Source organism: Nanorana parkeri, unplaced genomic scaffold (genome assembly GCF_000935625.1).
Source record: "Nanorana parkeri isolate BGI_ZX_2015 unplaced genomic scaffold, ASM93562v1 scaffold117, whole genome shotgun sequence".
NCBI lineage: Eukaryota > Metazoa > Chordata > Amphibia > Anura > Dicroglossidae > Nanorana > Nanorana parkeri.
The window spans coordinates 770,844-794,465 of record NW_017306385.1 but is presented as its reverse complement, the minus strand read 5'-3'; the positions used below and the strand labels follow the sequence as shown (position 1 = coordinate 794,465).

General features: G+C 41.7%; 1 protein-coding gene across 2 annotated transcripts in view; it reads right to left on the bottom strand.

The window, feature by feature from the left end:
- The window catches only part of MRPL13 (mitochondrial ribosomal protein L13), a 54,061-nt gene that overhangs the window by 5,200 nt on the left and 25,239 nt on the right, over positions 1-23,622 (bottom strand). Inside the window, exons 5-7 of one of the 2 annotated variants that reach the window (XM_018553345.1) lie at positions 23,347-23,433; positions 18,306-18,427; positions 15,636-15,645 (exon numbers count right to left, since the gene is read on the bottom strand). In XM_018553345.1, coding sequence (XP_018408847.1) covers positions 15,636-15,645; positions 18,306-18,427; positions 23,347-23,433 — 219 coding nt within the window. Of the gene's footprint in view, positions 1-15,635; positions 15,646-18,305; positions 18,428-23,346; positions 23,434-23,622 lie in introns of those variants that run through there. The other variant, XM_018553344.1, reaches the window with a different exon arrangement.

Genomic DNA, 23,622 nt, shown 5'->3' with positions numbered 1-23,622 from the left:
GCTCCTGAAATTGTTTAGACAAAGGGCCAGTTCACAGTTTTTTAAACTATTTAGGGGCCAAAACTATGGCCAGGGGTCAGTGGGAATAAAAATGCCCCAGTGCTTGTGGATAATGTAAGAAGAAAGTGCCCCAACGTTGGTGGTCACTGGAAAGCTCCATTGTATTAGTGGTCAGTGCCAATTAACTCTGTGTAGGCTCTATGCCCCATGCTGCTCCTGTTCTGGCCGGAGGACATGATGGACAGAACTATACAGGCACTGTGGGGCAGGAGATCACGCCAGCTGTGCATCACTCGGCTGTAGATCCTCAAATCATCTCTGAATTGGTGCTGACACTGTCCTTCCTTCTGGAGGTTGACTACTTTTGTTCCCTATGGTCCCTGTGTGTGTTGTAAAGTAGTCACCGCTCCAAGCTCACTCCTGTGATGGACTACAATCTCACATTTAGTTTACCAACACACAGGGACCATGGGGAACAAAAGTAGCCCCCCTCCAGAAGGAAGGACAGTGTCAGCACCAATTCAGAGATTATTTGAGGATCTACAGCTGACTGATTTACAAATAAGATACATTTTTGTTAATAGTTAAGGTACTTGAATGCATTTTCAAGATTTAACTCCTGAGGTTAGTATCACTTTCCCTCTGCTGGCTAAAGTACATTGGTGTGTGCTGGGACACTGTATGTTCAGGTGCCTGCTGCCACTCAGCATTCAATGGAACCAGCATGCAAAAAGTAGGCTCTGCATGGATGGCCTTTGCTTTGCGAGAACCAGTGAATGGCGAGCAGTAGGCCATATCTGGCCAAGAAGCAACAATTTGAGGATCACTAATGCAAAATACTTAACCGAGAAAAACATAGTATCTTCCTTATTTATAGAGAAATAGAGAATACTTCCTGAATGTTTTAACTTTTTTGCTAAAAACAGGTACTTCCAGGTGCCTGCATGCCCTAGTCAGACCTCACATACAGCTCTCCGAGTCACCAGAAGACAATGCGCTCTGATATATCATTTTAACAGGTTTCCATGTTGAGGAACTGGTTCTGCTTTGCTACTGGCCACTCATCACAGTAATAGGATAATAGGAAAGAATTGGCAGTGAAAGGTGGCATGGCCAAATTTGTAAATAGGAAACCTGTATGCCAAAGCAACCTGAGATTTAGGGGACCTGTGGCATTTGTCTTCCTTCCAGTACTTATTTGGATTGCTGCCTTGCTTACTAAAGCCACACTGTTCATGGCATGTCTTCCTTCATTTTCTGTACCTGCACCTGAGAAATTAATGACTTGGTTAGCGGATTGTGAGCCCTTCTCTTTGTAGTTCGCAGAGAGTGACTGTGCAGCACCAAATCATGTGACATAAGGCTGTAGACAGTAATGTGTAATCCACAGCACTGCTGACCGAAATCCCAAGATAGATGGGTGCTGATACAACCTGCGGATGGTGCCGCGCTATCACAGAAATGTCCAAAAGAAGGTCACCTGCACTCCAAGGTCCAATGTGTTGAACGCCTCTTTTATTCAAACGTTATACAGACATGGTGGCACAGTGTAAAAGCAACGTTTCTGGACCGAACATGGTCCCTTCATCAGGCAAACACAGTGAAAATAAGGCTGTAGACATCCACAGAAGATCTGAAAGAGCCGTCAGAAACAGGTTTTTTTTTAAAAAACGCAGACATTTACTGATTTTACTTGCTGGTTTTCACTGCTGTTTAAGAGCTATGACTCCACCTTTTTCAACCTGGGTTCTGTGGAACCCCAGGATTACTTAGGGTTCTTGGAGGAATGAGGACTGGTGAACCAATTTCACCCTTATATTGCTCACTAATTGGGGCAATTTTCCACTGACAACTAATATAGGGGCCACTTCTATGCTGACCACTAATGTTAGGGTATGCCACCATTTTTACTCTTTCTTTTCTGAAATTTATATTCATTTTAAAATTATTACTAAAACAACTGTGCCGTACAGAGCAGGGAGGAGTGCTAAAAAAAATTACACCACTTTCTACAACTTTCTGACCATAAGCTGTAGGTCTTATCATTTTTAGCTGGGGTTCCCCGAGACTGGAAAGTGATTTTAGGGGTTTTCTCTATTCAGACTAGAATGCTACTTTCAGTAACAGAAGCAGCTTCTATGATAGAAATACAAAGCTATCATACACAATAGACGGCAGCTGAACTTTTAGTCTACTGAACAATCTTTCCAGTGGAGCTGGATCACACAAGAACAAATGTTGAAGTCTATGAGGAAGGAGAAAAGAGCTTGACCACATATCTATGAAAATAGAAGCAACTAGCCTTGAAAAACAACCTGCCAAAAGCTAGTTTTCCTGAGAAAGCTCATCTACGGCAATGGCCTGGATTTGGCATGGCTCATCTCATATCTAAGGGTTCCTTAAGTTCTTGCACTGAAGACACATCCAAGTAGTCAATAATGAAGCGCATAACATTCCATCAACCCATTAATTGACCTGCTGAAGATCTCACAGCAGCAAAACCAATGAAGAGGATACAAAGGCACCGAAGAGAAACAAAACACTGATCAAATAATCAACTTCATTAATGGGAAGGACAATGTGACCACTTAATCACTAGTGCTTAAAATAAACACATGTGATATACAAGCAAATACACAAGGACACCCAGTAGAGCTACCTTCCTTTTAGGTACTGTTATTCTTGATAAGTCCTGCAATGCCGTGGTGAGACAGGCTGCTGACAGATCCATATTCCATACAAAGGCCAGCCACAATGGTTACATGTCTAAAGCTGCAAATCCAACAAGGTGCTCAAGGTCATCTGTGGTTGGTGGACTCCATGCTTGTAATGCACACACACCTTATGTACACCAGGATGACAGATTAATCCCAGACATGGAACCTGAGATTTGGAGGGTTCAAAAAGAGTCTCAAGCTGTCCATAGATTTGATGTAGTTGTTAGAAAGCCACAAATTATTTCTCCCTCAGTTGAATAAGCAATAGTCATGTACATATACAGTGTGGAAAAGAATTATTTGATCCCCTGCAGATTTTGTAAGTTTGCCCGCTTACAAAGAAATGAAGGGTCTATAATTTTATCATGAGTGTATTTTACATGATAGAGAGAGAGAATATCAACCAAAAATACAGGAAAAACACATGATACAAATGTTATAAATTGAGTTGCAGTTCAGTGAGTAAAATAAGTATTTGATCCCCAAGCTAAACATGGCTTAGTACTTGGTGGAGAAACCCTTGTTGGCAAGCACAGAGGTGAGACGTTTCTTGTAGTTGGTTTCCAGGTTTGCACACACCTCAGGAGGGATTTTGGTCCACTCTTCTTTACAGATCTTCTCTAAATCCTTAAGGTTCGTTGGCTGTCGGTTGGCAACTCAAAGATTTAGCTCCCTCCATAAATGTTCTATAGGATTAAGGTCTGGAGATTGGCTAGGCCACTCCATGACCCTAATGTGCTTCTTTTGAGCCTCTGCTTTGTTGCCCTGGTGGTATGTTTTGGGTCATTGTCATGCTGAAAGACCCATCCACGACCCATCTTCAGTGTTCTGGCTGAGGGAAGGAGGTTCTCAGCCAAGATTTTACAATACATGGCACCGCCCATTGGCCCCTCAATGTAGCAAAGTCGGCCTGTACCTTTAGCAGAGAAACAGCCCCAAAGCATAATGGTTCCACCTCCATGCTCGACTCTAGGGATGGTGTTCTTAGGGTCATAGTCAGCATTTTTCTTCCTCCAAACACGGCGACTCGAGTTAATGCCAAAGAGCTCAATTTTGGTCTCACCTGACCACAGCACTTTCTCACAATCCTTCTCTGAATCATTTAGATGATCATTGGCACACATCAGACGGGCCTGTACATGTGCCTTCTTGAGGAGGGGGACCTTGTGGGCGCTGCAAACCCTGTTGCCTTGACTTATATTTTACAGATCTACCATGACCTGGATGAATGAGAACCTTAACGAACATACTAAAAGCACAGTCTTACTGTGAGATGAAGATGGGGAGGCAGAATCTGGACATTTATTTACGATCGGCAAACTGAACACGGACGCTGCCCAATGTCTTGGAGTAGGAAGGCTCTGGCCACTAACATTGTTCAAAGGGCTGCAGTGATAGGAATTGTCCCACTGAAGTTCTTCCAACCCTGCTAATGCCATGCCAGTGCCACCTTATCTGGCTTTCTGCACAAAAAGTCATAGTCAAAGGTTTCTCTCTCCAAATGTTTTCATTAATATATTCAGAAAGCCCAAACAATAAAACATAGCAATATGGGCAAAAAAGTATTTGGACATCAACATTCTAAAAAAACATTTTACTCTTAAAGAGCAATTCCAACCTACAAACTAATATTTCACTTTTGAAATGTAGATGAAAATCACCTAAAATTCCTACACATTTGAGCGTGCTCCAGTCCTAATCAGTCTTTTTAGCACTGCAACGCCTTGAGAAAATCGAGTGCCTCTCTCTCTCTCTCTCTAGGCAGACAATCTACTTAATTGGGAACACAGTTCAGCCAAGCTGTTGGCAGCTACTGAATTTCAGTCATGGCTTATTGAAGTATTAAGTTCCAGCCTCTTGAAGTGAAAGAATTGAGAACATTCTACTTCTATAATAAAAAGCACCTGGTTTATAGATTCAGTAATTTTCACAGCAGAGATGGAGATGGCTTCATATATTGCGTCTAGTATTTGAAACACCTGGGCCAGATATAAATGTGGTAACCAAATTAGGCTGAAGACAAAACGATGATTTTGTGCTACAACTTAAAGGGAACGCATAGTATATATTCAGTTACATTTTGAGCTATTATACAATAAATTACTCTAAAAGAGACTTTGTCAAGGGAGTAAAAGAAAACAAACTGCTTTAGGTGTGAAGTACTGACACATACCTGCAGCAGCCTACCAAACCCTGCCATCATGGCCAACTCCAGGGCATTCTGACAGACAGCTCCAACATGGTAGTGCCAGGGATTGCAGCTAAGCCTTGTCCCCATACATTACCGTTGAACAACACTTTTATGTTCAGCCCCAATGACCAAGAAGAATGAACAGAAAGTATCAGGCACTGCAGAAACTTTGCTTGTCAGAATCGCCTGAGATCCTGCTATGACAGGGGGGATTTGTTGAGCTGCTGCAGCATTGTGCATATTGTCCCCAAGTGTCACAGTCTGTTTACAGGCAAAGGAGTACTTAATGGCTTAACACATGTCCCAACTAAAAACACTAGGATGTGTTCTACACTACACTAGCTGTGATCCCAAAGTACCATTTTTATTTACAGTATATCTGGGCCATTGGTTGCAAATAGTAGATGTAACATGTGAAGCCATCTCAGCCGTGAACATTCCTTCAGAACATAGTGGAGAGAAATTTATCAAAATTGGAGCAGACAGACCCTGAAGTAACAGTTTCACTATAAAATGGCACTAAACTCAGAAGTTAAAGCTTAAACATGCATTCAAGTACCTTAAGTATTAACAAAAATTAATCTTATTTGTGTATCACTCAGCTGTAGATCCTCAAATCATCTCTGGATTGGTGCTGACACTGTCCTTCCTTCTGGAGGGGGGCTACTTTTGTTTCCCATGGTACCCTGTGTGTGTTGTAAAGCAGTCACCGCTCCAAGCTCGCTCCTGGGATGGACTACAATGTCATGTTTAGTTTACTAATTTGTATTACATTTGTAGTCTACCACGGAAGTGAGTTTGGAGCGGTGACTACTTTACAACACACACAGGGACCAAATAAGATACATTTCTATTAATAGTTAAGGTGCATTTTTATGATGTAACTCCTGAGTTTAGTGTCACTTTCCGTTTATGGTGTTCTCAAGTATATGTAAAAAACAAAGAATGCTGCATTTATTAAATTTGAGCAAGTCTCCCAGGAACGATATTCCCAAATACTCCATTTTGGCTCAAGTTTTAATTGTTCCTGTATTTGTAAGATAGGCCCACTATGCAACAAAAGAGTGATGGGGTTCATGGGGTAATCAGGCAAATTTACATAGTTGGTAAGGTTGAATAAAGACACTCATCTAAGTGTTTTTTGATGCTATCAAAGCTCTCAGCTGATGCCACTAACTCTGGAAGGGAATTCACAATTGTAATTTCACTGACGTTATAAAAAAAAACAAACAAAAAAAAAACACAACACTATACAATGTCTATTTGCAACCCTAGAACTGGACTGATATTTGATTATCTTCTTGGATTAAACTTTGTTTACAGCTAGAAAGTTTATCACAAAGCCTTGACACCTACATTGCAACAATGGAAAATAGAGACCAATAAGTTTCTCTCATGTAAGAAGTTAATATATGATCACAGGGGGTTGTCCAAATACATTTTTTTTTAAAAGCTGGAGTGCGTGGCAAGCGAACCCAGCCACCTGCTGTCCTCTTGATGAGGGGGAAACACAGCTCTGAAGCCCCAATTTGTTTTAAAAGAATATTTATACATTTTTCAAAGAAATTAACACATGAAAACCAACAGTTGGGTACAAAGGGAGACAAAAAAGTAAAAAAAAAAAAAAGGAAGAAGAAAGCAGAATCACAAAAGAACCCCAAAGTACCTGGGTTGGGACCCAGTAAACCATGAAACCCATGGGAGAAGTGTACGATACTGAACAAATTTCAAGCCCAGTACATTCAAGGGGGCCTGTACATAAATGGCATGTCCACATCACATCAACCAGAGCTAGAGACGTAATGGAGAACCCCAACCAGGAACCTAGATATACAGGTAGCCCTTAGGCAGCCAGATGGGCACACTACCATGCCTCCCCAGGGAGCACAGAGAAAAAGGGAAGAGAGAAACCCCTATTTTTAATTACACTGGGAGTCCAGGTAGATAGGCACCTCTTTAACCATAGCTCAAACTTCAATTTCCCCCTCTACACTGATTGTGTAAACCCTGTATGGTCTTCAGACTTTACTCAGGATGGTGCACTGGGTCCTCAGTGCAAATGTTTAATCCGGAGGGCCTTGTTTTGTTTGTGCAGTTTGTATCTTGGTTCTGGAATGGAAACTGACTTGTACCCGTCACTGTTCCTTAGGGAGCCTAAAAGTGAGCTCATTGAATTTTGCAATCCTGTGCTTTGAATCAATGATCTTTACGAATCATTATTCAGTACATGTATTTGCCAAGAGGAGGATCACTGTTCTCTGTATGTGTCACGGTCTGCGACCGGGGCACACAAAATGACAAAAAGTAACGTGCAAAAAATGGTGTCTGTGCGTTAACAGGGACGCACTAGAGGCGCAGGTTCTAAGAAGGGCCAGGTGTTCGACAGAGCCTCTAATGGTGAGGATGATTGGCTGCTGGACACCTTCCAGTTTGCGGCCCTCTAGCATGCCCACACAGACATAAAGATTAGTGGCAGCACCGAGGTGCTGGATGCATCAGCAGACAGGGTTGAAGCATATACACAGCCACACGAGTAGGCACAGGTGCAAGGACTCACTTGAAGAAGCTGATGATCAATCCAATGCAGGACGTACAGGATCTCGCTGTGAGGAAGAGGGAATCCAGACTCACAGGAGACAAGGTAGGTGGTGGGCAACCGCAGGGATTACAGAGGCAAGAAATAAACAGGAAGTCCGACTGGGTGAAAAGACACGTTGCTCGAACGGCACGGAACAAGTGAGCTGGACTTTTAATGGAGAGGTTCAGAGTGGATTGGCAGGAAGCCAAGCAGCTCAGACAGGAGGTAAAACCCGGCGCCGGATCCTCACACAGGGAAGTGTGACAGTATGTTACCCTTGACATCTTTATACACCAGCAATGTAATATACAACATTTACAGTATGTACTTATGCACACAGCCTCTGGAACATGAAAGAATCAAGCAAAGTATCAGATTCATGTTGCTGCATAGGCAAATCAGCTCACTCATTTCTACTCACAATCACATGAACAGTTTGTCAAAGGTTCATAGCCGCTGGACTGATACACTGATGAAATCTGCCTTGGAAAAAGAAACAAAAGCATATTCCCCATAACCGATGGAGCCAGCTGACCGACCATGTGTTACAAAACTCATAAACTGCACGGTCTGCACGGGAGCGCTTCCAAAACACACAATCACTGGGAAGAAGTCTAGAGAACTCGAGTGTGATTTTTTAAAAGTGCAAATGTTATTTGGGAATTTCCTGTACTCGACAGAAAAGAATTTAGTTTATTGTTATTCAAACACTGTTAAGACTACTGGGAGAAACAAAGAAAATGTCAGAGGTGTTATTAACCTTTCCTTGGGTGAAAGCCAATGTATGGCCAAAAGTCAAGTTTATATGGCGTAGAAGATGCATAATAACAAATTTAAAGCTGCTTAAAGGATCAGTCCACCAAAACCTGACATTTCAGTCTCTGGTAGATGTTGGAGAGATAAACCACCTAGCAGTTTTTAAGAATTCTTTTAGTGATATCTTTGCTCTTGAATCCTTGTGTCTGTACACATGCTGTGGTCATAAGGAGGGCTCCCACTCTCCCTGCTGGGTGTTGTTATTAACATTTATATTAAAGAGAACACAACAGGAGGTGCTTGCACACAAAAAGGTGGACAGGAAAACCCCAAACCCCTAGATGGACAATGAAGAGGATTTAAGGAATTATGCCAGGGAGATGTCACTGTTGGAGTATTTGAGAAGGTTTAGTGAACTGATCATTTCAAACTTGGTGAAATAATACATTTTAAGGGTGCTGTATATCTGGATAATGGGGACTTATCACGTGATTATAGTTTGCAGACTTTCCCACTTAAAGCTCATCTTAGCAGGTGTTCTGGAAGGGTTTATGTCATTATACACAAACAGAAGGAGAATCTTCAATGAAATGTTCTAAAATCTTGGAAAATGATCTTGATGTCACGGAGATATGGTTTAAAGCCACACTCCGGATAGAATGATAATTTACACAGCGCACTGGGTGTGTATTATCATTAAAAAGCTGGGTGTAATGCCGGCGGGTGGCTGCAAAGTAGGAAAATCTTACCTTACCCTGCACAGAATGCAGGGATTACGGGCACTGAAGTGAGGGAGCGGTGCGTCCCAAAGCTGTACAGCTCTCTGGTTGCATCACCTGCCCCTTTTCACTATCCTCCATTCACAAAATGTCTTGTATATTTTTAAAGACTACAAGACATTTTGTGATTGGTGAAGGAGAGCTGGAGGCAGGGATGTGACATCATCTCTCCTCCCCCAATCACATTATTTCTTGTATTCTTTAAAAGCATACAAGACATTTTATGAATGAAGGATAGTGAAAAGGGGTGAGTGATGCAACTGGAGTGAGAAACAGCTTGGGGTGCATCACTCCCTCTCTTCAGTGCGGGGGTGGCATACTGCACAGTGCAGTGTATAAACTATCATCCTGCCAGGAGTGTGGCTTTATTTCCAACAGAACTACTATTTACCATTTAAAGTCATCAACAGTTTTCAAAAATTTGCTTTTCTGCCCTTTTTTTTATGCCTGCAGTGTTTTGCTTACCTTGCTAAAGGAAGTCATTTTCATTGCCCCTATAGCACTCAAACTATAGACCTCCTCCAAAAATCAAGAGAAGGTAAAGAAGAAGGTGTCCTTATGGGGCAATACCAATTCCCTGCAGGCCATGTGGACAGGACTATGCTGTCAGTCACAATGCCTGGGGGAAAATATAAGCATGCCTAACACTGACTGCCATTAAGGAGAAGAGGAAACAACACTCTTCCTTTGCCGGGACGATAGCACAATGTTCAGCGGGGTGGTAGGATCACCAGATATTTTTAAATTGTTACAAAATACAAATCCCATTTTAAACTGAGAATTCTGCTTTCTATTATTGTGCACTTTAGGGCTATTTTTTTTAGCTGACCATAGTTTTACTTTACAAATGGCTTGGTGTAAAACATCTTGGTGGACTACCTCTGGTGTCAAATAAAATAAAACCAGGCATACAGTATATTATGAACCATCTTCAAGACAAAAGGAAACGTTTATCTTGTCAACTTCACAGAACAAGATGGGAGATGCTCATCAAGTCTGCCGAATAAGATGAAGACTTGTCACAATGACAGAGAGAGGTGATGCTATTTAACTGTGAAAAAGAAAATTAAAAAAGGATGGCGAATTACTGCTTTTCAGCTTTAAAGGTTCCATTATAGAGTTCTGTCAAAACACAGACCTTAGTGTGGCTAGGAATGCAAATAAATAATTAGCGGAAAGCACGTATCTTAAATTCTAGTCACAGCGCTTAGTGGTAATCACACCAATTTGGACTTAAGAAATATAATTACTAGGGTGCTAAGGCAGAACTAAAATTTACAGGCCTCCTTTTTTAAAGTAGTGGTCTCACACACCACCGAACTCCCATCGCGATGTGGTGGTGTGAACCAAGCTAGTCTGTGACAATGCAAATCACCTTGTCTTGCATTGGGGCTGCTCTGGCCATTGGTTGCAGCGCAGCCCCAACACATTTGGTGTGACTCGGCCCCAACTGTGGCCAGTTCTGTGCGGTCACTCAGCAGAAACATCTTCCATGGATGCACACTGTCTGCGTCCAGGGTCAGTGAGAGGCACTACTTACATGTAACCGCTCAGAGAAGTGGTGACATTGGCTATTGATTTGTTCAAAGTACAAATCTGACAGATGTTGTTCACACACACTTGTGCATTCAGCAGTAGCTCCGGTGCCAAGAATCCTAGGGATGCACACCGGCGGCTTCCCCTTGCCACCCATGTGAATGTAGCTTTAACGTTTAGAGTTTGTGGCCACTTATGATACAATGTAACACAATTGTATACATGTATAATCACGTCATTATGTATCACATTGTTAGAAATGATTACAACATTTGTATTAATTCCTCAGATTGTTGGATGAGCCCAGTGTAGACTTCATTTATTTGTAACATAACAATTAGGCAACTATCACTTTTTAAAGAACAGATCAGCAGTGCCAACTACTCTCATTACAAGTTTCCTTTAAATATCATTTAGAAATTGAAGAATGCGCAGAAGTTATATCATAGGTAACACAAGGGTGAAGGAACCGCTTTGTGGGGCGGCAGGTGTTGGCTCGTCCTTTGGTTTGTGGGCTCCAGACAACGGCTGGTATTAGAAGACAGCTTTAGAGGGGCATACCTTTCCCATTTTGAGACTCGGGATCCTTACCTAGAAGCCTAACAGGAAATATTCAGACTTTACTCAGACTAGACTACTGACCCATCATTACCTTTTGGCTTTGAAGTCAGAAAGTAGCGGTTTTGCCCTATAATCAAGAGCTGTACAAACATTGGAGAGTGGAAATAAGATAATTAGAGCTGTTACCCTGAAGCATTACAAATGACAGATGAAGACTATAACCGGGAACCCCTCTGATCTACACTATCCCAAACCTTTCCTTCTTGTCACAGCTTTTACATACATCATAATTACACATCCTTCAATCCAGGCTCATTATCTGGGTAAGAGGCTTGGCTGACCTAAGAACACGTAACTGATTAGACACAGAAGCCAATTAGGACATATGAAGAAATCCTTTAAAAGAAAAGTTGAAAGCAGATGATTGGAACGTAAAATCGCTTTATTAGAGGGGCTAAAAGTCCTCCAGGAATGTGATGTTCGGGGTCAAAAGAACAGAGGAATATGTCAGATACTTTCAGTTCTACCTTAGTAGTCTATATATTCATTTTTATACGTGCAGAGATAATACTTAGCTGCTGCATTAAAACCCAATTGAACACTCAGTTGAAATAAGCCAAATGCTACCCAGGTGCATCATTAAGGTGTACAAAGTCTTACAGTTTATATTCTTCCAAAAGCAGACGCAGCTTGAGTAAAATTGCCTGTCTCCTTGCCAGTATGCTGCAAAGAAGGACCTTTGTTCAGGCCTAAAATGTGGAATATAACATGGGTACAAAAAATGAAAAAAGGCCTCAGTCATGAAGGGGTTAAATGGAAAGTTCAACTGGGCTTTAAAGCGTATAGAGCAGGCAAACCCTGACCCTCCAGCTGTGCTGCAACTACAAATCCCATTAGGCTTTGCAAGAGTCTGACAGCCACAGGCATGCCTCCCAGAGGCAGATGCATTATGGCATTTGTAGTTTCACCACAGCTGGAGGGCTGGAGTTTGTTTACTCGTGCTATAGAGTGTATATAAAGCGTGGATAGATTGTGGAAAGAGTAGCATATGGTGAACCTTCCTGCCAGCTTTTTTTACCCCACTTGTGTCTTGTTGGGAAGACTTCCCTTCACTTCCTGCACTGGGGACACAACTGGATGAAAGGGGAAATCTCCCCTTAGACAGATGTCACAGGAATGGGTGTTGCCACTGGAAGATTTACTTTCTCCTGTTCCACTGAAAACTGTAAAATGTTGAATTACACGTCATTATCTGCAATGGTGACAATGGTCAGACAGAGGCGCTAATCTTCACAATCGGTACAAAAGACAGCAATAAACACCTCAAAAAGGGTCTAACACTTCCCTACTTTATCCAAAATAAAAAAAATGCCTTCATATATACCTTATTCCAGTCTTATTTTATTTTGCTCTTAGATATAAAGAAAATTGGGAAATAAAAACATGTAATTTATTACACAAGATAAGCATTTTGTACTCAGATTTTTACAACCTATTACACATTTGTATGGACTGTTGAATAAAGCTAGTGACCGATATCCCAGAGAGACATAAAAAGCAGGAGTCTCACAATACTTACTGGGCCAGCTTTGGCACAAATCAAATGCTTGGGTTGCTTAACGTGTATTTCCACTTTTGGAGCCAAATTGGTAACGAGAAGAAGCTCAGCCTGAAGGTAAAGCTGGCTGTAAACCGTACAAATTTTGTCCGATTCTTGATGAACTGCCCAAAATTCGTTCAGTGGTGCCCCTGTCGCCACTCTTCCATCAGAATTCAACAGCCCGGTGAAGGGAACCCGTTATATTTTTTTTTCGTTCAGCCTTGAGGGTTGAATTAATAAAATATAACAGTATATGGCCAGCTTCAGGGTACGTTCCCACCAGTAGCCACGCTCAACTACATGGCTGCTAGGTGTCAGTGTCCCCGGACAGTGCTGATGCGCTCAATTGTACAACATTGCACTGTTTCTTTCTTCTTTTTTTTTTTTGCTAGAACTTTATTGAAATGTCACACATGACATTTCTTTCACTTCTTTGGGCTCAACGTTGTGTGATGCAGTTGTACCCCTTCTCACTGCAGTGTGCTTAAAAAAGTACTCCATGCCATACTTTTTTTAAGCCAACACGGTGGTGTGAACTGAGCCCATTCATGACCAGGCAAACTGCCTTGTCTTGCTCTCTGGCTGCAATGGTAAAAACGGCCAGCACAGCCCAAACGTAGATTGTGTGAAGCTGCCCTAAACGTAGAGAGCAAAAGTAAAGGACAAACTCCTCAGAGTAGCCTGGAATCTGCACAAAGGCTTTCACTCGAAAAACAGCTAAAAGGTAAGAAATATGTAAAAAATATTTTTATGGCATGCTGTGTGAATAGGAAAACATAACAAACATACAGTAGAGGTTTCCCCAAATTTGACTGCAAAGGCGTAACTACACATATTCCCACGTGTAGTTGTGAATTGCTATTGTTACTACAATTGCATCTAATGCTCAATAATCAATACGTGGTTTCTTCTAAACCTCACAAATTGCATATGGACTCCTAGGCCAAGGCTACATAAAATGTATGACACTACAGAATTTATTCAGTAATAAACCACTGTGTGAATCTCTGATAGATCTGAATACATGTCAAGCTTGACTGCATGTCACCAACAGAAAGACAATGGCTTCCACTTATAAAAGGACCAGCCAGCGAGCTTTCAGCCGCTGAGTCTAGAGTAGGCGTGACCGAGCGTTGAAATAAAAGCGAGGACTCCCGGTCAGTTCCATCACACATCAAAGCATTCCTTGACCATTGCTGAACCCCTTCTGAGCAAACTGAAAGTTTTGGAATTGAATCAAGCAATCCATTTCTATTGATCCATGAAAGTCTTGTGTGTAATGTTCTCTTTTAATACTAGTACAGCCGACGCTGAAGAGAAAGGCTGGTAGGAACACATGGGGAACAATGTAAAGAGATCTTTAAACCAGGAGCACATTTCAGACCGGAAAGCTTCGTTAAGAGAGGACAAAGGAGTTTAGTATGCGATAAGAGGGAGAAAGAGGCATAAAAAGCATTAAATGCAAGGGATTAACTTCACAATGTGATCTTTGCTCAGCTCACAGAGAGACTGCGTTTCCAATGTCAGAGAATTTTTATACGGAGGGTTTAATACCTTGGAGATCATTAGCAGTGAGCGGGCACCAAACACAAACAATAAAAGATAGAGGTTTAGAGGAGAACAATCTGATTCACCCATCTAGACCTATATGCATGTTCTGAATGCCAGAGACACTCACAAAGTTAGTCCAAAATTACTAGAGAGGAGGGACGCAAACTCTATACTTCTTACACGGGGTGTAGTCAGAACAACCTCACCCAAATTTCATTTACCCAAATATGATCTGTTGTGAGTGGCGTTAATACAGCATTGGATTCTCCGATTTGGTCTTTGCTGCTGTCTGGAACCATGGGGTGGATATCTACCTCTACCCCTAGCACAGCCAAGATAGGCTGAGTGTTGCTTTTTTAGAGGATCTACTGCTGGTACTAGTGACTGTGCAGCATATTCTAAGACGGGTAGGCAAACTCCGGCCGTCTAGTTGTGGTGAAATTACAAATCACTACATGCCTTTGCCTCTGGGAGTCATGCCTGTGGCTGCCAGAGTCTTGCAATGTCCAATGTGACATGTAGTTTCACAACTACTGGGGTAACAAGGTTGCCTACCCCTGTTCTAAGGCCTCAATTGCATTTGGGGCCATACTGGGAAGTATAAGGCCGCATGCACCAGGAAATTAAAACACACGCTGTCAGGTGAGATTGGAGCTTATTTCTAAACTCACCTAGAAACATTTAATGCTTTGCTATGGCTGAATGATCATGTTCAGCAGTGTTTAGGGGCAGTCTAGCTGAGTTTACACAAACAAGAATTATCTGTGTCCCTGGACCATTTGCATTGGCTTTACACGGCTAAGCCCATGTAAACACGTCTTAATGCAGCTATCCCAGGGACATCTAAACACAGAAAAAAGTGATCTGGGAAAGCACAAGACTCCCCCCAACCCAGGTAAAATTATTGTGGCTGAATGCATGTAATCTCAACGTGTGAATGAACACACTGAGAAATAATCAGATGCATATACTGTTTCACTGACCACGGCTGAATGTAAGTAATTGCAATGTGTAAATGAACCCAGTGAGAAATCATAAGATGCATATAGTATATATGTGCTTAGAAACACTTTCTAAATACATCTAATCCCAAGTGTTCAATTCCCGGAGTGAATGAGACTTTAGAAGGCTCTGCGACCACAAGAGGATTCTTCATATACAGGTTATTCACTTGTGACAACTGCAGCTTGGCCATAGGTGAGCTTGGAATGATATGATCATGCAGGGGGCATGGGGGATCTAAATGCTAGTCATAGAGAACATTAAGGTAGAAGTTCATCTTCACTATAAATTATGCAGTTTCACTTGTCCCTACAATGGCAATATGACGGGTATTTTGTCATACAGATAAGTCCTGTTTCAGATATCATGGGCTGCTGTCTCTTAGGTCTCCCTTTAAATCTTGTCTTGCTTGGAACTGCACATTTCTTCCTATACATAGCAGGTCTCCCCACTCCAAGATGTGCCCTCCAGTGGTGACCAGGATCAGTTCCAGGCAAAGCATTGTAAACACAGCCATGAAACAAACCATTCTACTAGAAATATGTCTTATGTCCAATGAAGGCAAATAATGATATTTCTGTTTCTTCTGATGTCTTAGGAAAAAGAACAAATGCATTATTTATAGTACAAGTACGATCACACAATTACGTAGTTTGAATTAGGTAAGCTAGATAATTACCTAGGTTGAATAAAGACTCAGATCCATCCAGTTCATCCTAGGCGTGTGTGTAGGTGTCTGCGTATGCAACAGTCACTAAGAATTCCCATACCCCTATATATTATATTCCCTTAGAAAGACTTCCAGAAGTTTTTTGAACGAGTCTATACTCTCAGCTGATGTCACTGCCTGGGGAAGAGAGTTCCACAATTTTACTGCTCTAACAGCAAAGAATCCCTTACGCAGTTTGAGATTAAACCTCTTTTCCTTCAATCTCAGGTGGTGGCCTCTTATGTTTCTTAGGCACCTCGGAGTGAATAGTTAATTGCTGATTCTACCATCAACATTAAAGGAGAAGTATTGGGAGAGTAAAATGTTCTCTTCTCAATACTTAGAGCTGGTGAGTTATCTATAGAGCAAGTGTTCAATGCTGGCTCTATAGACAGAGTGCTGAGCGATCACGAACCTCTGATTGCTCAAGCTCACAGTCTTCTTCCAGTAGAGAGTAGTGACGGTCAGTGATGGCTCCCGCAGGGATTACCCCCTACTCTCTCTGTTCCTCCAGCACTTATTGGAGGGACAGACAGGAAGGGGGTGGACACAGCTGGCTCTGGAGAGGCAGAGCTAGCTGTCAATCAGGCAGCGGGATGGATCCTCACAAAATTCTTGGCATCCTTCCCAGCTGCACAGTGGCTCTGTACTCTCAGCACATAGTGGGCAATAGGCTGCCAGATGCTGACTTTGGGTTACAGGAGAACATTAGTAAATGTCCTCCTATGATCCAAAAGAAGACTAAAGACAAAAAAAAAAAGGATTGGCTTTAGTTTTCTTTTAAACAATTTGTACAATGCAATCCTAACCCCTCAAAGGTCTCTTCTCCAGAGTGACTAAGTGCAATTTTTGTTGTCTTTTCCCATAGCCGAGGTGCTCTGGTCCCCTTATTAATTTTGTTGCCCTTCTCTGGACTCTATCAAGTACCATTATCCTTTCAACTTCCAACAGGACACCAGACCTTCCAAGCCTCAATCAACCCAAATAAGAACTCCTCTTTTGTTAAAGCTGATCATTAGAACTACCTGTAAAGATTTAGAAGTTCCAATAAACTGCTCAGCCAAAGAAAGAAAGAATAGGAAAATGATTTCCATTTCAAGTGGACACAGTTTGTACGTAAAGATCTCACAAGACGCCTTAACAATGGCTTTATCGGCACAAAACAACCACAGGTTCCTGGCTCACTCTTTGCCATGTCCACTTGAGGCTTTACATGGGAACTAGGGAACAATAAATTACTTCCTCTGTTTTGTGCCCAAGCTACGATGAAGCGGATACATTCCAAGAATCAGGTAGCAAAACATTTGGTGCCCAACTCTGAGCATCATCTATTGTTCTCCTTTCTTTCCAATATTCTACAGCTACTTCAAAGAATGTATAGTTATTTTCATGATTATGTTAATGCATATGTCAGGGCAAAAAAAAAAAAAGAACACATGCAGTAAATCTGTGCAAGGCATCAAAGGGTATCTATGGTCAAAACCTAAAATAAATCTGTATTTCTATTTTGAATTCTCATAAGTCCTATCCCCGCCTAATAACAAGATCCATTATACCCCTTAGTGTTTGCTCTTTATATGTCCCAATTCTATATATGTCCCAATTAATAGGGGGACTATATATGTCCCAATTCTATTCCTCAGTCCAGCGCCAGTACTCTTTGGGCAAAACTACATGCGTTATTTTGCCTATTTCCTGTGAGCCCAGCCTGTCCTTTTGCAGGCCTTCTAGGGGGTGCGTTATTATGCAGACTGGGCTCACAGTACTCCAAGATTCAACATACCTCACATCTTATTACACGAGCACCCTTCAGTCCTAGAAGAATGCCAGGCTCCCCACTGCTGCCGGAGATGGCAGTGGAACCTGCTGTGATGTCACTGGACCTATAAGATTGCAGGAAAAAGGTATGTATATGTTTTTTTTTTAAAATAATAAACACCTAGGGGAGCTTCAGAGGGTGGGAGAGGTGGGTGGAAACACCAGTTCTCTGCTTTAAGGTGAAAATGCAGTGTCGCATAGGAAGATTTCATATTCATAACTTGCAGTCAGCAGGTGGTGAACAGAAAGCAGAACAAGATTTTTTTTAAAGTGCTTTTTCTTGTTGTATAATGCCTCAGAGGAAGGACACTTCCCCCCTCCCCTTCTAGCAGAGTCACAACCTACCAGCAAGCAGGCTGTTAGTGCTGGGCTTTCCATCTAGAAAGCTCAGAATCTTTTGCCATCTATGGAGTTTCTGTGATCTGTTTCACTGTCCTGCCTAAAAGAAGCAGCTGTATACTTCAAACCAAAAACAGAAGGAAAGTTATGCCAACAAAATATACATACGGAATCCAGAGCCTAGGATAAGCCTCGATTTCCTCCTGTGTGTACTCATTCAGTCTTCGGGGGATTTTTCTGGGTTGCTTGAGTTCAGTACTAATATTCCTCAAGATTTCTTCAGGGATGTCCTACAATAACACAAAACCAACACATGACATGCGTCCCCTATGTGCTTGTAAACAATTGAACAGAAGAAGGGTTCAAGCACTCCACTTTCCTAGAGTAAAATTAGATTTTTGATTTATCCCAAAAAATTTAAGCACTCAGTTAGAGGTTAGCAGTTTAGGGGTATAAATAACACATATTATTTAGCAGACAGTATTTCCAAAAGCTGTTCAGAAACTGTTATCAGAATATGTTCTCATCACAGGAGTGGGAGTCACAAAAGCATCCATACTGCAAAACAGCCATTAAAGTGACATTAAACCCTCAGATTTTTTAACATAAACCAATACTGTAATGTGTGCCTTACTGTAATCCATGGTAGTTTCCCTTCTCTTTGCTGCTCTTCCTTTTAAATCTGTATCTCTTCTCATGCTGGGCAGAACTTCTGTTTTGCAGCAGACTGCCTTGTCTCAGGAATGGATACACGGTGTCTGTGTGTAGGTTTGTATGGGTTTGTAATCTGAGCCAGCACTACAGGAAGAGGCCCTGAGCTGAAAAGGGAAGTTCTGCAGAGCATGAGAAGACATGAGTATTTAAAAGGAAGAGCAGCAAAGAGAAGGGAAACAACCATGGATTACAGTAAGGCACACATTACAGTATTGGTTTATGTTAAAAAATCTGAGGGTTTAATGTCACTTTAATGAGGATCTATCACTTTTGTGTCAATACGGCAGCATATTCCTGAAGTCTAAAATGAGATTACTTCATTCACACCGTCCTTCCTTCTGGAGGGGGGCTACTTTGCTCCCCATGGTCCCTGTGTGTGTTGTAATGTAATCTCCAAGCTCATTCCCGTCATATACTACAAATTCAATACCAGTTTTCTATATCATTGCTGTTCATTATCAACAAATTTGTTGAGTCGGTGCTTGGTAACAGGAAGTCCTCCCTTTAGCTGGACAACATCTGGACCTTGGCACTATATACAAAGCATGGCACTAGGGTAGAATCCAGTCGATGTGCCAACTACAACAACCAAACTTGAGCTTTCATTCTTCTGCTGGCTCCTGCTAACATCTTGTAGTCTGCTCAAGGTAGTGATGAGTCAATCAACCATGATTTACACATTTTTCATCCATTCGTTGACCAGTGAGGAATTACACAATTCAGGAATTCAGGTAATCAGCTGATAATTCAGGTAATCAGTTCTTCATCTTTGGAGCTATCTGGACACCAACTGGTACTTGACAGGGTGTATGTTGTCCGCTCGAGCCAGCTTCTGTTGGCCAAACAAGGTTATACTTCCCCATCACTAGAAAGAAGTGCCACTTGCCACAAAGACGGTGCTTGGTAACAGAGGTCCTTCCTTTAGCAGGACAACCTTTACACTCTATACAAAACATGGCACTAGAGTAGAATCCAGTCGACGTGTCAACTACAACAACCAAACTTGATCTGTCATTCTTCTACTGGCTCCTGCTAACATCTTGTAGTCTGCTAAAGGTAGTGATGAGTCAATCAGCTGCGATTTACACATTTTTCATCCATTCGTTGATCAGTGAGGAATTACACAATTCAGGTAATCAGCTGATTTGTACGTTCTTCATCTCTGGAGCTGTCTGGACGCCAACTAGTACTTGACAGGATGTATGTTGTCCGCTCGAGCCAGCTTCTGTTGGCCAAGCAATGTTATACTTCCCCATCACTAGAAAGAAGTGCCACTTGGCACAAAGACATCTCCAAAGACGACAGAACACACAATCAAGGATATCGTCCCAACCCCCAGTCTGAATGATTTAAGATATTGCTGTAAGAAATTTGACAAATTTTATTCAAGAAGACACCACAGGTCGGTCCAGGACTGGGTAAGGCAGTATGAACAGCAAAGTGGGAAAAACCTTTATATATTTCACACTGGAAACACCCCGATGTACTGTACCAGTTTAATGCGGCTACATTCATACAGCTTGCACACATTTAGAGGGACTCACGTGTCTCAATGTTATCTCACTTTAACTGTCCAGCTGCCAAAAACCAACACAAGCTTGATGAGAAAATGTAGCAAACTAGTCCTTTCTAAGGAGATGTTACTTCATATTTTTAAACACCGAGAGGCACAATTCCACAGAGTTTAAATGGATAATGAGTAGTTGAAGGCAGATAAAGGCAGCCTTGCTAGCATGGGATTAGCTGTGACCAAACACAACTTTCAGCCGTTTCACATCACAGTAAAACAAGACTCTGCGTGTCAGGATATTCTCTTCAATCTCACCCAAATCGGAAATTTGGTCTCTGCACAGCAATCATTATAAGAGGAAAAGTCTTCCTGCCATGCAAATACAGTAGAAGGAGACCTTCTGTGTGAAGAAGTAGTTTTAAAGAGCATAGTTTTTTTTAAAATGGTTTTCACTATGTAGTTTTGTTTATTAATATGTAATATTGCATTTAAATGATTATTTCAGATCTACTATTTTGAGCCAGCAAAAAAAGGCTCCAATTCAAAATCCACACACAGCTAAATAATGCAGAGAAATGACCACTCCCTCTCCTTGTGCTTTGTGGTGTTTCAATTTGCGAGCAATAATTTGAAAAAGTCATTCTTTTTTTGTTTTTTCTTTAGGAAATCCATAATTCTCAGGAAAACCAGTGCCATGGCTACCCCATACTTAATATTCAACTCTGACCTCCATTACAGTAGCATCCTTGTTTGGTCCAGGACACACCACCTGTCGGCTAACTGGCCAAATAAGGAGTAGCAATACACTTATTCAGTCCTTCTTGTGCTCTCTACTCCTGCACGTTTGCCTATTTTAGACCGACAGCACTGTGCAATGTAGAGGTCATGTGACCTAATGTCAATGTCAGGATCTGGATCTGAACCCAGGGCCTCTGCTGTATCTGGCAGTGGTGCTGAGCTACATGAAACATTGGCTAGCTCCATTTCTGATTTCTCAGTTAACCTAGTTTTCTGCTGAACTCTGAACCCTTTGCTCCTCCATTGAACTTCCTATTTAAGCCCCTCCTCTGCACTTCCTGTTTGCCAGATTATTGTGCTCCTGCCAATATCATGCTTCCTGCTCTTACTGCGATATGGCATCCTCATACTGCTAATCATGTACCGACCCTTGGCTACTGATTCACCTACTATGCTTATCGCCTTCAACTTCCACAAACCTGATACCTTTGGCTACAGACTTGGGCTTGATCACCGACTATGCTTATGCCTGCTCTTATATTACCACTGTCTGCTTGTGTACTGAACCCAGTCCCTGTTATACCACAAATTTGCTACTGGACTCCAAGTCTGATCCCAGATCATGACAGTCAACCTAATTCTGGTTTCAGGTCAAGTGACTCGGAACCTGAACGTAGCATACATACCAAGTATCTCTAGGAGAAGGGTCTCTATTTTAGCCATGTTTCAAGATTTAATTGCAAAAAAAAAACTATAAATAGTAATCAGTTCTTTTTTAAAATTAAGATCCTCACACCGATGTGTTAGCTTTGTGAATTTGCGCCTACAGCCAATTAATTTATATTAGTCAGAAGTATAACATTAAAAGCTGTTCTAAAAGGAAAAGAGCATTGAACTGCAATTAAATACAATCAGGAAAAGCAAACATGTCTCAGTTTTTATGACTGGGCAGTGGAATAGTTTCTGAGCTGCATACAGTCAGCATTACACAAGGTGAAGTGGGAGTAAATTGTCCAGTTTCCATAGCCACCTAATTAGAGCATTTCATCCAGTTATTAAAAAAGGAAATTCCTTCTAAAGTCAAAATACTTAAATGTATCCAGCCAGGAGTCTATATTTATAAGGAAGACCAAACCATGAAATCAAAAGACTTATTCATATGCTTAACGAGAGACCCGGTTGCCAGTCCGTTCATTTCAACAAAAATCTTACTATCAGATTATATGTGAATTTAACGTAAAGTATGCATGCCATTCACCTGTAAGAGTCTGCCTTGTCTAGACATCCAAAAGAGACTTGCTGCTGGGCACCGCCATCTTCAATGTGAAGTCCACAGCCCCAGCAGACTTAGAGCTGTCACGCAAGTGACACGCTAAAGTAGGGGTAGTGCATTAAGATTCAAGGAGGTCTGGTATGTACAATTTTCATCAAGCAGAGGTTCGAACTGTGGTCTGGACAGACCGGTCACTCAGTCCGTGTCTGTACCGCGGGCTGCCATTTAGGGACCCCTGCTCTAAAATATTTTGCTTCGCCACGAAGGTTGGCTTGGTGGAAAAGTAGGGCCAGCACAGCCAGTAATTGGACACTCCAAGAAGATAAGAGGGCTAAAATACTTATACCTGCAATTTATTTAAATAGGTGACAGGGTCTCTTAAAAGCACTCCGGGAATGTAAAAAATTAACCCCTTCACTGGGGCTACCCCGCACTGCAAGAATTAAGTGCTTGTTTTGGTCTAGGGTAAAAAAAAAAAAAAAAAGATACACTCACCTGAACCTCGGTCCCTCTCCTCCCCAAGTCTCCTAAAATTTCAAGTTCAGATTTGCACTCCCTAGTGTCAGCTGCTAGCTCACAGCCGGAATGTGCAATCAATATTCATGTCCAATGACATCTGCAACACCATGAGCTGGACAAGCCATCTAGAGTCCCGTGAGGCACTTTGAATTGGAAAGGTTCAGCATATGGTTATTGGCTATAAATACCAAAAATAGAACATGGGGTTTAATGAGGCGCATACTCATGCCTAATGGGTATGCACCACATTAAACCCCATGTTCTATTTTTGGTATTTGTGATTTGAAAGAGGGGTTGAGGCGCTTTTCAGAATGCAAATGTCTGGGCCTTACACTGTTTAACGTTATTGGCTATAAAACAGAAGCGGTCAGTTGTGAAGTGTATCAAGGCAATATAACAATAACAGTTTACACAAAATACACAGACCTGACATTCTATATGCCTGCAGCGCTTACCTCTTCAGCGAATAAGTGCAATCTCATTATCATGGTCCTCCTGAGAAGGTTTTTCGGCAGCATTCCATAAGTTGCCAATTTCACAATCTGAAAGACAGAAAAAGATTATTTAAAGGGGAAACTACTGTGTAATGGCGTCGAGTAGCTTAATTATTTTATAAAACGTACACGTTTTTAAACCTTTTACATTCAAACAATCTTTGTTTAAACAAGTAAAGTTAAAGTAATATAGGACAGGGCGTTTCCAGAGCACTAGGGGTTAGCTAAAGCCAACAC